The sequence below is a fragment of the Sus scrofa genome, chromosome 5 (genome assembly GCF_000003025.6).
Source record: "Sus scrofa isolate TJ Tabasco breed Duroc chromosome 5, Sscrofa11.1, whole genome shotgun sequence".
Taxonomy (NCBI): domain Eukaryota; kingdom Metazoa; phylum Chordata; class Mammalia; order Artiodactyla; family Suidae; genus Sus; species Sus scrofa.
Genome location: NC_010447.5, coordinates 21,225,468 through 21,240,919, shown reverse-complemented (window position 1 = coordinate 21,240,919; position 15,452 = coordinate 21,225,468). Strand labels below are relative to the sequence as shown.

At 41.7% G+C, this 15,452-nt stretch overlaps 1 protein-coding gene across 1 annotated transcript in view; it reads left to right on the top strand.

Annotated features, from left to right (window-relative positions):
• SARNP (SAP domain containing ribonucleoprotein) overlaps positions 1-15,452 on the top strand; it is a 59,390-nt gene that overhangs the window by 21,518 nt on the left and 22,420 nt on the right. Inside the window, exons 8-9 of the mRNA XM_003126256.4 lie at positions 136-161; positions 1,730-1,798. Of these exons, the coding sequence (XP_003126304.1) occupies positions 136-161; positions 1,730-1,798 (95 nt within the window). The remainder of the gene's footprint in view (positions 1-135; positions 162-1,729; positions 1,799-15,452) is intronic.

The window sequence follows — 15,452 nt, the reverse complement described above, 5'->3', positions numbered from 1 at the left end:
CCCATTCCCCTACCCCCCAGCCTGTCTCCTTTGGAAACTTATGTATGATTTCTATGCTTAACTTAATTTGAAGACTCTCAACTTTTTTATGACTTCTAAAAATATTAAATAAAACTTTTTTATTTACTTCTTTAGGCCTGTCGTCTGACACCAAGCCTATGGTAAGAAATCTTTTTTTTTTTTTTAACCTTGAGAGTCAGATCTTAACTCTGTACAGTCAGTTTAAAGTTAGAGATTTCCGGGGAGTTCCTGCCGTGGCACATCGGAAACGAATCTGACTAGGAACCATGAGGTGGATTCGATCCCTGGCCTCGCACAGTGGGTTAAGGATCTGAGGTTGCCATGAGCTTGTGGTGTAGGCCAGCAGCTATAGCTCCGACTAGACCCCTAGCCTGGGAACTGCCATATGCCGTGAGAGCAGCCCTAAAAAAAAAAAAAATTTTTTAAAGGCATAAATAAATAAAGTTAGATTTCCTTCTTCTCCCCAGATCAGAGGAAATAGATCATATGAGTTTGGTGACTATTTTCGGTACAGTGTTTTATGTCCTGAATAAAAGGAATTGTTTGAAGTACTGAGGTCGGGAAAATTGTCAAATTTTCAGAGTCATTATAAACATCTTCCTTCCTACTACTCCTCTTAGAAAAAATGTATAGAATTTGTTAGGTACAGGACAATCATATAACTCTTTGTTTTATGGTACTGGAGTTTTAGCCCTCATCCAGTGGCTTTGGATAATATCTAACTTAATTATTGCAAGAGAATCTATGGAAACAACTTAAAAATTCTTTTTGTAGATACTGGTAATTTTTAGTACTACTGAAATACTAAGATAAATTACCAGTATCTTAAATATAAAACCAGAGAATAGGAGTTCCTTGTACCACAGCAAGTTAAGGATCCAGTGTTGTCACTGCAGTGGCTTGGGTCACTGCTGTGGCACGGGTTTGATCCCTGGCCCCGGGAACTTCCACATGCCATGGGCATGGCCAAAAAAGCCCCCAGAGAATAAAGACTATAGAATAGGTTGCCTTCCAGACCATTATGACTAGTTAGCATGTTTAAAAAATGAAAACAAATGCTATAAAATACGTTCAGCTTTATGAAATTCTGTTCTTGGAGTTAAGTTTTAGTAGTAGTAGTAGTAGTTATAGTTATTAATATCACTAGTAGTAGTAATGAAATATGCCAAATACCCTTATGATAATTTTTATATATGAAGGTTTCCAAGAAAAAGGAAAGAAGAAAATTGAGTTAGGCACTAGTAGTAGATTTGTCTTCCGAAAAAAGGAGAGCTTCAGTGATACTCTTTTTTGCTAGAGTTAAGAACTGCTGACAAAGACTGTCTATAGGAATTAACAATTTTGGACTGTTTGGAGGTGATGAACTTGTTTGGAGGTGATGATTTAGACATTTGTTTGCTTTTTCAAGCAGTGTTTAGCCTACTTTGATCTTCAACTCTCCTTAGGCTCTTGCCACCTTTGATGAATGAAGGAGGCAGAGCTGAATCTGTCAGTGCATTCCAGGAGAGGCCTTTAATAATTAGTGGCATCAATGAGTGCTGCTTAGTTTCCTAATTTGGCACATAGGGTGTCTTTGATGTTGTGTAGGCCTATTTGAACTCTTGGCTTTGGACCATAGTTTGTGCCTTCTGTGTTTTCCATTTTTGATTTTTTAAAATATGTGTATATATACATATATGTGTGTTTGTTTTTTTTTTTTTTTTAATAGGTAAACCTGGATAAGCTAAAAGAAAGAGCTCAAAGATTTGGTTTAAATGTCTCTTCAATTTCCAGAAAGGTATGGAACTGTTTTTGCAACGTTAGAGCAGCTTGGGGCTACATAGTCTGGGGATGACTGTCCTAAGAATAGAACTGGCTACTTAGTACTTCATTTAATGCAGTCCTTTGACTCACCTCCTCTCATTGACTAATGATTACATTATGGAAATTGTTTCACCAAGTTAATTGTTTTCTTTCCACAGATTGTTTCATAGCTTCTACATGGGCCATTAGAACAGAGTCTATATTTCTCTTGGTTAACATGTTGAATTCCTTGATGTTGAAACTTGTCACATATGCTTTAACTTCTGATATAAGTGTAATGGAAATTAAATAATTAGGAGAAGATGGTCAAAGTTACCTAGAAATAAAATTTGGAGGTTCAGGAGTTCTCTTGCAGCATGGCAGGTTAAGGATCTGTGTTGTCATTGCAACAGCTCAGATCACTGCTGTGGCATGGGTTCAATCCCTGGCCCAGAACTTTCACATGGCGTAGGCCCAGCCAAAAAAGAAAAGAGCAGATTTGAAGGTTTGTAGAACAAAACTGAGAAAATTACTCCATTCTTTCTAGCCATGTATTGTCTGACACTATTTAGTTTAAGTAAGATAACTTTGTTGAGGCATTCCTGCTATAGCGTAATGGGTTAAGAATCCTACTACAACAGCTCGGGTTGCAGTTTGATCAGATCCGGCATTGCCTCAGCTGCAGGCTTGGATTCAGTCCTTGGTCCAGGAACTTCCATATGCCATGGATGTGACCATAAATATAAAATAAAAGATGACTTTGTTGACTGTAGGGTGATCGGTCCTTCAGAACATTGTTGTACTTATGATAGGCATATTGGAGAAAATGCTGAGTAATCTATTTGCCAAGAGTAAGTAGTCTCTTAATCTTTGTTCTGTGAAAATGAGAACATGTTTTTTGGCTGTTGAAGTGGTGGTAGGGTTAAGTGAAGACTATTTCCAACCAGAAAAATCATCACTAGGGGAAAAAAAAAAGGCATTCCCGTTGTGGCTCATTGGTTAATGAATCTGACTAGCATCCATGAGGATGCAGATTCGATCCCTGGCCTTGCTCAGTGGGTTAAGGATCCGGCATTGCCACGAGCTGTGGTGTAGGTCACAGACGCAGCTCGGATCCTGCGATGCTTTGGCCGTGGTGTAGGCTGGCGGCTGCAGCTCCAATTTCACCCCTAACTTGGGAAACTCCATATGCTGTGGATGCGGCCCTAAAAAGCAAAAAAAGAAAAAAAATGAAACTGGAGTTCCTATTTTGGCTCAGTGGGTTAAGAACCCAGTATAGGAGTTCCCGTTGTGGCACAGTGGAAACGAATCTGACTAGGAACCATGAGGTTGAGGGTTCAATCCCTGCCCTCCCTCAGTGGGTAAGGGTCCTACGTTGCTGGGTAGGCCAGCAGCAACAGCTCCTATTAGACCCCTAGTCTGGGAACCTTCATATGCTGCTGGTGCAGCCCTAAAAGGATAAGAGACAAAAAAAAAAAAAAAAAAAGCAACCAGTATAGTGTCTGTAAGGACTCAGGTTTGATCCGTGGCTTCACTCAGTGGGGTTAAGCATCTGGCGTTGCTGCAAGTTGTGGCACAGATTGCAGATACAGCTTGGATCTCACATTGATGTCACTGTGGTGTAGGCTGGCAGCTACAGCTCCAATTTGACCCCTAGTCTGGGAACTTCCATATGCTGCAGGTGTAGCCATAGAAAAAAAAAAGGAAAGAAAAGACAAAAAATAATTGGAGGTACCTGGTGGCCTAGTGGTTAAGGATCTGGCTTTATCACTGCTGTGGCTCAGATTTGATTCCTGGCCTAGGAACTTCTGCATGCCTAAAAAAAGAAAAGAAAAGAAATAGATTTCCCATTTGTGTGAGGAACCATTTAGCTCTCTGGAAATCTATTAGAAAAGAACTGACTTGACAGTAGTTATATTTTTGCTCAGAAAAAAAACTGAGCGTATAAAAGTAAACACCAATTGTGTCCCTGTGAGATTCACAACCTTGCACGTAATTGTGCTTCATCTTTCTCCCCTTTGAGTTATTTTTTTTGGCCAGACCTGTGGCATGTGGAAGTTCCTAGCCCAAGGATCAAACTGGTGCCACAGCAGTGACCCAAGCTGCTGCAGTAACACACTGGACCACAAGAGAACTCCTGAGTTACATTTTTAAAAAAATTATTATTATTTAAATTTAATGGCTGTACCTGTGGCAAAGGAAGTTCTTAGGTCAGGGATTGAATCTGAGCCATAGCTGCAGCAATGCCAGATCCTTTAACCTACTTTGCCAGGCCAGAGATCAAACCAACTCCTCTGCAGTGACCCAGACCTCTGCAGTTGGATTCTTGACCCATTGAGTCACAGCAGCAACTCCTCTGGGTTACATTTTTTATGTTTATCAGAAATACAACAAATCTGTCTGCCCAGCTTGGTGCTGAGACCATAGCTATTCAGTAGGAGTGTTAAGTGATTTAAGCAAATTAGGAGTTGAGAGGAAGACAGATTCTTACATGATTCTTTTTTTTTTTTTTTTTTTTTTTTTTGGTCTTTTTGCCATTTCTTGGGCCGCTCCCTCGGCATATGGAGGTTGCCAGGCTAGGGGTCCAATTGGAGCTGTAGCCACCAGCCTACGCCAGAGCCATAGCAACACGGGATCCGAGCCGCGTCTGCGACCTACACCACAGCTCACAGCAATGCCAGATCATTAACCCACTGAGCAAGGGCAGGGATTGAACCCGCAACCTCATGGTTCCTAGTCGGATTCGTTAACCACTGCGCCACAACGGGAACTCCAGATTCTTACATGATTCTTAAACCACATGTAGCTTAATTGGGAAGAATTATAAATCAAAATTCGGTTGTTATTTGGAGTTCCCTTGTGGCTTAGTGGGTTAAGGATCTTGTGTTGTCACTGCTGTGGCCTTGGTTATGTTGTGACATGGGTTTGATCCCTGGCTTGGGAACTTCTGCATGCCACAGATGCAGCCCTTCCCCCCCCCCCAAAAAAAAAGTTATTTGTGTTTTACTAGATGATCAAAGGGAAGGGTACCTTAGATCGTGGCCCTGGTTATTATCTAGCTCCTTCTGTATATTTATGAAACATAGTATCGGAGAATCTCAGCAATAACTTCGCTCCTCTAGGGGATTGTATGAGTTTGTGGATTGGGGGACTGAGAACAAAAGCTATACCCACTGAACTGAGAAGGTATCTTTTTTTTTTTTCCATCTTTTTGTCTTTTCTAGGGCCGCAACCAAGGCATATGGAGGTTCCCAGGCTAGGGGGTCACATCGGAGCTGTAGCCACCGGCCTATGCCACAGCCACAGCAACACGGTATCCGAGCTGCATCTGCAACCTACACCACAGCTCACGGCAATGCCAGATCCTTAACCCACTGAGCGAGGCCAGGGATCCAACCTGCAACCTCATGGTTCCTAGTTGGATTTGTTAACCACTGAGCCACGACGGGAACTCCAGAGAGAGGGAGTTACATATCATCAGTGGGTCTGTTTATTGTAAGGTAACTTACTCATAGGATAGGATCAATTAGATGACAATCCAGAAACATATGCAGCTGCACTTTGCACTGCTAAGGAGCCATTGGACCAATTTCATAGTTAACCCAGGGTTGGGGGTTTATATGCTTAGAAACAGGAAATGCATTGCCAAGTTAAGATTTATGAATGGGCAACTAGTCTCATGGGTACCAAGAATATGTCAACAAAGGTCTTCATTGTTGTTCAGAGACTACCAGAGAATAGAGGCCACCCAGACCTAATGATCATTAAACAGTATCTATTAACAACAAAGCCATTGATGACAGAGAAGAGATTTACTGCACAGTACAGCCTTATGTAGGGTCAGTGGAAGGACAGGAGGAACCGAGTGGACCCAAGGTAGCATCAGTTATGCTAACAGCCATACATTATGTGTTCCATTAAAATTGAACATCCTATATCCTTCTAGTTATGAAGCTTATATGGACACATTCCTGGAGGAATGTGTTCCTCACTCTACTGTCCGCTTGAGTTATACAAGGATATCAGTCTTTTTCTTTTCCCTTCCCTGGGATCTTTCTCTATATTTGACCTGTTTAAGCCTCCATAGGAGGGCGAATAAAATATGAAGAGATACATTTATTAATTTTGAGTAAATTTTGGGACTTTAAGCAAATTACTAAATTTCTTTGGTTCTCAAATATAAAACTGATATTAGGAGTAATACCTAATACCTAATACCCTGTTTGCAAAGAATAAATAGCTCTACATTTGTAATTTTCTAAAATAGTGACACTTTAGAGTTCCCTAATGGCTTGGCATTGTCACTGCTGTAGCTGTGGTTACTACTGTGGTGTAGTTCAGTCTCTGACCTGGGAATTTCCAAAGCTGTGGGCTTGGCAAATAAATAACACTTCGACCCTCAATAAATGTGGCTTTTCTTCCTTAGTTCAGTTCTGTAGGCCGACTGGCTTTATAACTTTGTGTCAATTAACTTCTGTGCTTTAGTTGATTGTTGATAAGATCTCAGTTCCCATTTTAAATTCTGAAAAGTTAAAATGTGATAACGGTAATTGGCAGAACTCTGACTCTGTGAGTTCTTTTCTCTAATAACATTCTTTGTTACTCATACATTCTGTAATAGTGCTTCTCAAATTCTGTAGCAAGACTAGATTTTAAAAATTTCCAATTCAGGAGTTCCCATCCTGGCGCAGTGGTGAACGAATCCGACTAGGAACCATGAGGTTGTGGGTTCGGTCCCTGCCCTTGCTCAGTGGGTTAACGATCCGGCGTTGCTGTGAGCTGTGGTGTAGGTCGCAGACGCGGTTCGGATCCTGAGTTGCTGTGGCTCTGGCGTAGGCTGGTGGCCACAGCTCCGATTGGACCCCTAGCCTGGGAACCTCCATATGCCGAGGGAGCGGCCCAAGAAATAGCAAAAAAGACCCAAAAATAAATAAATAAATAAATAAATAAATAAATAAAAATTTCCAATTCATTGTAGAGTGCTACTTTTGAGAAAATGTAATAAAAATGTCAAAGCAGTGTTAAAATTATTTTGGAAGTTTCTAAACACTCAATTTCTGGACTTATTGTAGACTGGTAGCAAACAGTTTGGGGATTAGCACTAGGAGGGAGGGCACTTTTTTTTTTTTTTTCTTTTTTTTTTTTTAGGGCCACACCTGTGGCATATGGAAGAAGTTCCCAGGCTAGAGGTCAAATTGGAACCGTAGCCACTGACCTACATCACAGCCATAGTAACGCCAAATCTGAGCTGCATCCGTAACCTACATCACAACTCATGGCAAAGCCAGATCCTTAGCTCACTGAGCTAGGCCAGGAATCGAACCAGCGTCCTCATGAATACTAATAAGGTTCTTTACCACTGAGCCACAATGGGAACTCCCAGACCACATTTTGAGTAGCACTGTGCTAGAATATATATGATGTCTTCCAAGTCCTGTTTTGCGTGGAGGCTTGTGACGTTCTGAGATGTCCTCTTTGAATATAGGTTCCATTTACATTGACCATAAATCTTGATTTTTCAGAATTATGCTAATTTCAATGGTTTCCTCTAACTTGCCTCATAAACCATTTAAAAAATGTCCCTGATGTTTTGCTCTCTAGACCACCATTGTCCAGTATAACTTTCCATGATGATGGAAATATTCTACAGAATATTGTTCTAGTCTGTATTGTCTAATGCATGCATACCTCACAAATATTGTGGATTCCAACCACCACAGTAAAGTGAGTCACAAATAAAAAAAGTGCTAACTATCATCTGAACCTTCAGTGAGTTGTAATCTTTCTGCCAGTGGAGGATCTCGCTTGAGGTTGACAGCTGCTGACTGATCAGGGTGATGATTACTGAAGGTTGGGGGTTGGGGCTATGGCAGTTTCTTTCTCTCTCTCTCTCTCTCTTTCTTATGGGCACACCCACAGCATTTGAAAGTTCCTGGGCCAGGGATTGAATCCAAGCCACAGCTGAGACTTGTGCCACTGGAGCTGCAGCAATGCTAAATCCTTTAACCCACTGCACTGGGTATCGAACCTGTCTCCTCAGCAACCTGAGCTGCCACAGCTGGGTTCTTAACCCTCTGCACCTCAGAGGGAACTATGGCAATTTCCTAAAATGAGACAACAGTGAGATTTGCCACATCAATTGACTGACTCTCCCCTTCGAAAATGATTTCTCTGTTAACATGCAACACTATTTGATAGCATCTTACCCACAGCAGAATTGGAGTCAATCTTCTCAACCCTGCTGCTGCTCTGTCAACTAAGTTTATGTAGCATTCTAAATCCTTTGTTGTCATTTCAGCAGTCTTCACAGCATCTTCACCAGGAGCAGATTCCATCTCAAGAAATCCCTCTCTTTGCTCATCCATAACAAGCAACTCCTCATCTGTTCAAGTTTTATCATGAATTCAGTCCCATCTTCGGGTTCCACTTCTAATTCTAGTTCTTTTGCTGTTTTCACCACATCTACAGTTACTTCCTCCCCTGAAGTCTTGAGCCCCTCAAAGTCATCCATGAGGGTTGGTAACAACTCTTTCTAAATTCCTGTTAATGTTGATTTTATCTCTTTCCATGAATGTACCTTTTTCTTTTTCTTTTTTTTTTTTTTTTTTTTTTTGTCTTTTGTCTTTTTGTTGTTGCTATTTCTTGGGCCGCTCCCGCGGCATATGGAGGTTCCGAGGCTAGGGGTTGAATCGGAGCTGTAGCCACCGGCCTACGCCAGAGCCACAGCAACGCGGGATCCAAGCCGCGTCTGCAACCTACACCACAGCTCACGGCAACGCCGGATCGTTAACCCACTGAGCAAGGGCAGGGACCGAACCCGCAACCTCATGGTTCCTAGTCGGATTCGTTAACCACTGCGCCACGACGGGAACTCCGAATGTACCTTTTTCCACGGATGTTCTTAAGGGTATCTAGGATGGTGACTCCAGAAGATTTTCAATTTGCTTTGCTCAGATCCATCAAAGGAATCACTGCATGACAGCTATAGCCTAATGAAAAGGTTTTTTTTTTGTTTTTTGATTTTTGTGGGGTTTTTTTTTTTTTTTTTTTTTTTTTTCTGCTTTTTAGGGCCTTACCTGTAGCATATGGAAGTTCCCAAGCTAGGGGTCACATTGGAGCTGCAGCTGCCAGCCTACACCACAGCCACAGCAACACGGGCTCTGAGCTGTGTCTATGAGCTACCTACACCATGGCTCACTGCAACGCCGGATTCCTGACCTGCTCTGCGAGGCCAAGGATCAAACCTGCATCCTCATGGATACTAGTCAGATTTGTTTCTACTGTGCCACAACAGGAACTCCTGAAAAGTATTTCTTTTTTTTTTTTTTCTTTTGTCTTTTTTTTTTTTTTGTCTTTGTTGTTGTTGTCATTGTTGCTATTTCTTGGGCCGCTCCCTCGGCATATGGAGGTTCCCAGGCTAGGGGTCGAATCGGAGCTGTAGCCACCGGCCTACGCCAGAGCCACAGCAACGCGGGATCCGAGCCGCGTCTGCAACCTACACCACAGCTCACGGCAACGCCGGATCGTTAACCCACTGAGCAAGGGCAGGGATCGAACCCGCAACCTCATGGTTCCTAGTCGGATTCGTTAACCACTGCGCCACGACGGGAACTCCTGAAAAGTATTTCTTAAATAAAGATAAAAGTCAAAATTACTCCTTGATCCATAGGCTGAAGAAGGGATGTTTTGTTCGTAGTAGTGGAAACAACATTAATCTCACTGTACGTCTCTTTCAGGGCTCTTGGGTGACCAGGTGCCTTGTCGGTGAGCAGTAATACTTTGAAAGGAATATTTTTCTGAGCAGTAGGTAGGCTTAAAATATTCAGTAAACCTTGTTGTAAACTGATATGCTGTCATCTAGGCTTTGTTGTTGCACATGTAGAGCACAGGGAGAGCCCTAAGATTTTCAGAATGGGTAAATGAGCATTAGTTTCAACTTAAAGTGACAAGCTGCTTTAGCTTCTAACAAGAGTCAGTTTGTCCCTTGAAGCCAGGCTTTAACCTCTCCTCTCTAGCTGTGAAAGTCCTAGATGTCATCTTTTTCCTAGTATAAGGCTATTACAAATCTACATTGAAAATCTGTTGTTTGGTGTAGCCATCTTTATTAATAATCTTAGTTGGATCTTCTGGGCAACTTTCTGCAGCTGCTCCATCAGTGCTTGCTGCTTCACCTTGCACTTTTAGGTTATGGAAGTGACTTCTTTACTCAAACCTTATGAACCCAGCCTCTGCTAGCTTCAAATTTCTGCAGCTTTCTCGCCTCTCTCAGCAACCTTCATAGCATTGAAGAGAGTTAGAACCCTGCTCTGGATTCGGCTTTGGTTTGAGAGAATGTTATGGCTGGTTTGATCTTCTATCGAGACCATTTAAACTTTCTTCACATCAGCAATAAGGCTGTTTTGCTTTATCATCATTCTAATGTTCATTGGAATAGCACTTTTAATTTCCTTTAAGAATTTTTCCTTTTTTTTTTCTCTTTTTTACAGCTGTAGCTGCGACATATGGAAGTTCCTGGGCTAGGGGGTCAAATTGGAGCTGCAGCCGCCAGCCTACACCACAGCTGTAGCAACATAGTATCTGAGCTGCATCTGCAACTTAAACAGTAGCTCATGGCAACGCAGATCCTTAACCCACTGAGTGGGGCCAGGGATTGAACCTGGGTCCTCATAGATGCCAGTTGGATTTGTTTCTGCTGCGCCGCAATGGGAACTCCCTGTCTCAGCTTTTGACATGCCTTCCTCACTAAGCATAATTATTTCTGACTTTGATTTAAAGTGAGAGATACACAACTCTTCCTTTGACTTGAACACTTAGACACCATTGTAAGGTTATTAATCGGCCTGATTTCCATATCGTTGTGTCTTAAGAAATAGGGGGCCCCGAGAAGAGGGAGAGACGGGAACAGACGTTTGGTGAGGCAATCAGAGTACACACACATTTATCAATTAAGTTCAGTGTCTTATATGAGCAAGATTTGTGACACTCCAAAATAATTATAGCAATAACGTCAAAGAACACTGATCACAGATCACCATAACAAATACAATAATGATGAAGTGGTTTGAAATATTGAAAGAATTACCAACATGTGACAGAGACATGAAGTGAGCAAATGCTATTGGAAAAAAATGGCTCCAGTAGACTTGCTTAACTGCAGGGTTGCTGCAGACTTTACAATGTATAAAAAATATATCTGGGAGTTCCCGTCGTGGCTCAGTGGGTTGTAAATCTGACTAGGAATCATGAGGTTGCAGGTTCAGTCCCTGGTCTTGCTCAGTGGGTTAAGGATCCAGCGTTACCATGAGCTGTGGTGTAGGTGCAGACATGGCTCAGATCCCGCGTTGCTGTGGCTCTGGACCCCAGCCTGGGAACCTCCATATGCTGTGGGTGCGGCCCTAGGAAAGACAATAAGTATATCTGCGATGTGTGATAAGTCAAAGAACACTAAGACAAGGTATGCCCATACTATAGTTATTCACCACATGTGTTACTGATCACTTGAAATGTAGCTGGTATGACTGAGGAACTGAATTTTTAACTCTTTAATTATTTTATTATTTTTAATTTTTATTCTTTTTTTATTTATTTATTGGCACGTGGAAGTTCCTGGGCCAAGTTGTGAAACCCAAGCCACAGCAGTGACAGTGCCGAACCCTTAACCAATAGGCAACCAGGGAACTCCTAATTATTTTAAATTTAAATAGACATGTGTATTGGACAACTCAGGTCTAGCTTATATCTCCCACACAGCTTTCATACTTGAAAGTAGTGTAGAAATCCTTTATCAAACCACATACTTGGATTACTGTTCCATAGCCCAGAGTGAATCTGTAGGAGGAGAGAAGTTGGAAGAAAGGGAATAAGAGATAAGTAAGTCTTGGAGTTCCCTGTGGTGCAGCCCGTTAAGGATCTGGCATTGTCACTGCCGTAGTTCAAGTTGCTACAGTGGCAAAGGATCAGTCCCTGGCCCAGGAAGTTCCACATGCCACAGACGCTGCCAAAAAAAAAAGAAAGGAAAAGTTCTTTTTTTCAAGTATTTTTTTTTTTTTTCCTTCTAGAACTTTGTGTTTTAGATGCAAATCCTGAAATTGTAACGATTGTATTCTCAGTAAGAGTTGCTTGGTTCACAGGCTTGAGTTTAACAGTTCTTTATCACCAAAAATGATTTGCTACCTAGTATTTGGCCAGCCAGAAGTTAGTGGTATTTGTGGAACTACCAGATCAGCACACTTATGTCCTCCTTGTCCTGGGTTCCATTATAGCCTCCTCCTGTGTAATTTGGTCATCTGTCTTAAGTTTTAGAATTCTCTAAGCACAGATTTTGTTCATTTAGATTGGTGCAAATAGCGGAGGCTACTAGGTGGTGTGGAGATTCCTCTTCATCCTGGTGTCCCAAAAAGAGCAATGAGAGACCCACCTCCTGTCATCTCATTGCATGGAGTTTGTGTTTGCTTGATCCAGCTTAAGGCCCTGATTGCTTGTTGGTTTAACTGTCACAATCTGACCATCTCCTCTTCAAATTTTAGATACATGGTTTCAGCATATTGCACATTTGAGGGTATCAAATTTCTGCAATTCTTCCCAGGCAGACTTTTGCACAACTGCTCATATATTTCCGTTTTCAGCCCCACTAGTACTATACACATTAGGCAGGACACAGAAACTTAAAGAAATCTGGCTCTTCCCCCCACCCCACCCCCAGTCATCTTCCCCCTTTCCCCTGCCCAAGAAAGGCCTGTCCGTTCATGTTTCCAGCTCAAGTCTCAGTGAATAGAATCCTGTTGGTTTAGGATAATGGGAAGTGACAGGGCAAAGAATGGCACTGGCATTTATAGACATTTTTTACACAAGAGGCTGTAAATTGTCCCCTCCAACTCTTTGGACTACTTGAGGATAGAATGGCGTCGTGCCTTTTCTCATATAAGCCTCATGGTGACTGTGGGCTGAGAAGCCTCCCACCCCCTCAAACAAAACAAAACCCAGATAAATAACCTCTGCCTGCTGGTTGGTTCTGATTGATCACCAGCTAAGTTTTCGGTCTTGTGCTTGACTGGTTGTTGTTTTTTTCTTTGTCAGTTAGTTTTCCATGCCTCTGAAGAGAAGTAGTATTTTGGTCAGTCCTCTAGGTGAAGGACTTGGCCTGACATATAAGAAATTCATCTCTAAAAGTAATGGATTAGGAAAATAGATGGGAAGCCAGCTCAGTTAATATGTGATGGTCATAAGACATTAGTTTTGGTAATAACTAAGTCTGGGCTTAGGAGATAAATTGTTAACTGATGTATCTAATTTGAGTGGATTGGATTTTTTTGTTATTCAAACATTGACACATTTGGGGAAAGTGAAACTTGATACTTCTAGGAAGTTACAAGAAAAACAACTAGGTATTTAAAACAAACAAAAAAACCTGGCTCAGACACTAAGCAGAAAACTGGAGTATGGTTTATTTATACTCTTCTCCCTCCCTGAGAATGTGGGAGACATGTGTTACTGCTTTTTGATTCTTTATTAGTGGTAGAAAATAGTGACCTTAGCATGTCCTCCTTATGTCTCTACTAGGACATTAATGAATTTTCCTTACTTGCAGTTCTTTATATAGGTAATTGTCCTAGTGGGTTATCTTAAGGCCTGTAAACCTTAAAAGCTACTTTTTCCATGTTTGTGATTTTGCCAGTTTTCTTCCCTGATGAATATTCTGTGTTACACAGTGTTAGAATGTTAAAAAGTTGAGGGAGTCCTCTTACGGTGCAGTGGGTTAAGGAATCTGGTGGTGTCACTACAGCAGCTCTGGTCACTGCTGTGGCGAAGGTTTGATCCCTGGAACTTCCACATGCTGTAGGTGCAACAACAACAAAAAAAAGAATAAGAAGTTGCCATTGTGCCTCGGAGGTATCAAATCCGACTAGCAACCATGAGGACTTGGGTTCAGTCCTTGGCCTTGTTCTGTGGGCTGTGGATCTGGTGTTGCCTTGAGCTGTGGGGTGGCCCAGCAGCTACAACTCCGATTCAGCCCCTAACCTGGAAATTTTTTAGAACAAGTACAGCCCTAAAAAGAGCTCCCCCCCATATACATGTATATATGTATATGTGTGTATATATAAAACAGTTGAAAACAAATAACACTCTACTGCCTAAATTGTTGCTGAGGCTGGTAGCTAGAAGATTCTTGAGTGGCTGCAGTCATTAGTTTCATGAATCTTTTGTATAATTATATATTTTTGCTCACCATTGGTTGGGGGTGAACCACCAATGAGATATTGGACTTGCCTTGTTTTTGAGGTGCTTGTTGCTAAAATGTGTTATCAAAGAGGAAGCTGGGACAAAGAGTTAGTTCCAAGCACAGGGGGTCACCATTGTGCCCTCACATGCAAATTTCATTGTGGCTATCCGATGTTGGGTATGTCTCCATTCACTCTCTTCCGGAGGGCCTGTTTGAGTCTATTAAGATTCCCTTCCACCATCTGAAATAAACAGAGAATGTTGGCTGTTTCTCCTCTCAGCAGTGAGTTTTGGGTATAGAGGTTAGGTAGTGGGATGTGGAGAGAAGGAATTTCATACTATAGATTCAGAACTTATTTGATCACTAGCCTTCTCAGAGGGTCTATAATTGGGATTTGTTAGAGTTTAGGGATGTGTATAAACCTTTTCAAAAGGAAGAACCGTGGGACCGTGCATAGGACATTGTCAACATGGAACTGAGGAACCACAAGCTATGGTAAGGAGTTTGGTAGAATATTTTTTAAACGGGGTAATAGTAGAAGATTAAGGTCCCAGGATAAGTTGGAAAAGTAGCATGCTGAGTAGGTTTGGGTCTTTCCACCCACATATATACTCAAGCAGCAGTACTTAGTGCAACACTTAATTCTCTGTTTCCTTTTCTCATGGTGCCCCATGAGATCAAGAAAAATGCAGGGGTAAGAGTGTAGATGGAAAAAACTTCAGTGTAGATTCTCTTAGTTACTGTATTTCATTGATAAGGGCTTTTGAGGGAATTTCTCTTCCCCTTTCTTCATCCTAGGCTGTCATCTGCCCCCAAAATGACTCTTCCACTTGAAAAATTCTTTCTTTTAATGTACATTAACCAACAAGAAAAGAAGGTAAGAACAGGTTGTATAGTAGATAGAGATGGCAGTTGAGAATGGCTACCAGAGAAGGTGAATTTCAGAATAGCCCAGACTCAACTCCACATAATCCTTAGCATTTCTGGAACATTTTAGGGCTCTGCTAAAATCTAACCAGTCCTTTAAATCACCTTCTAATTCATAATAATTTGAAAATATATGTTTGGCTTTTTTCTTGTTCTTCTGCCTCCTCTTCTAATAGAAAAACACACACGCTGCTGTTTCTCTGTCCGTCCATTGGAACAAACCTTGAGGGAGTGGTGAAGGAACTGTTTAAAGAGGAGACAATAGGGAAAACGCTCTGACCTCAGTTTATCCCCTCATCTGGTTCTTCATTTGTCCCTGCTGAGGAACAGAACTTGTCTTTTGTCAGTAACACAAATACATCTTTACCTCCCTCCCTTCACACTTTCCCCCCTACCCGCTCTTCTCACTCCCTTCTATTATGGTTCCAATCAATGATGTCATTATGTGTGCCATTCAACTGCTGTTGAACCTCTTGGCTATAGGAATTCGGAAGAGCAAGAG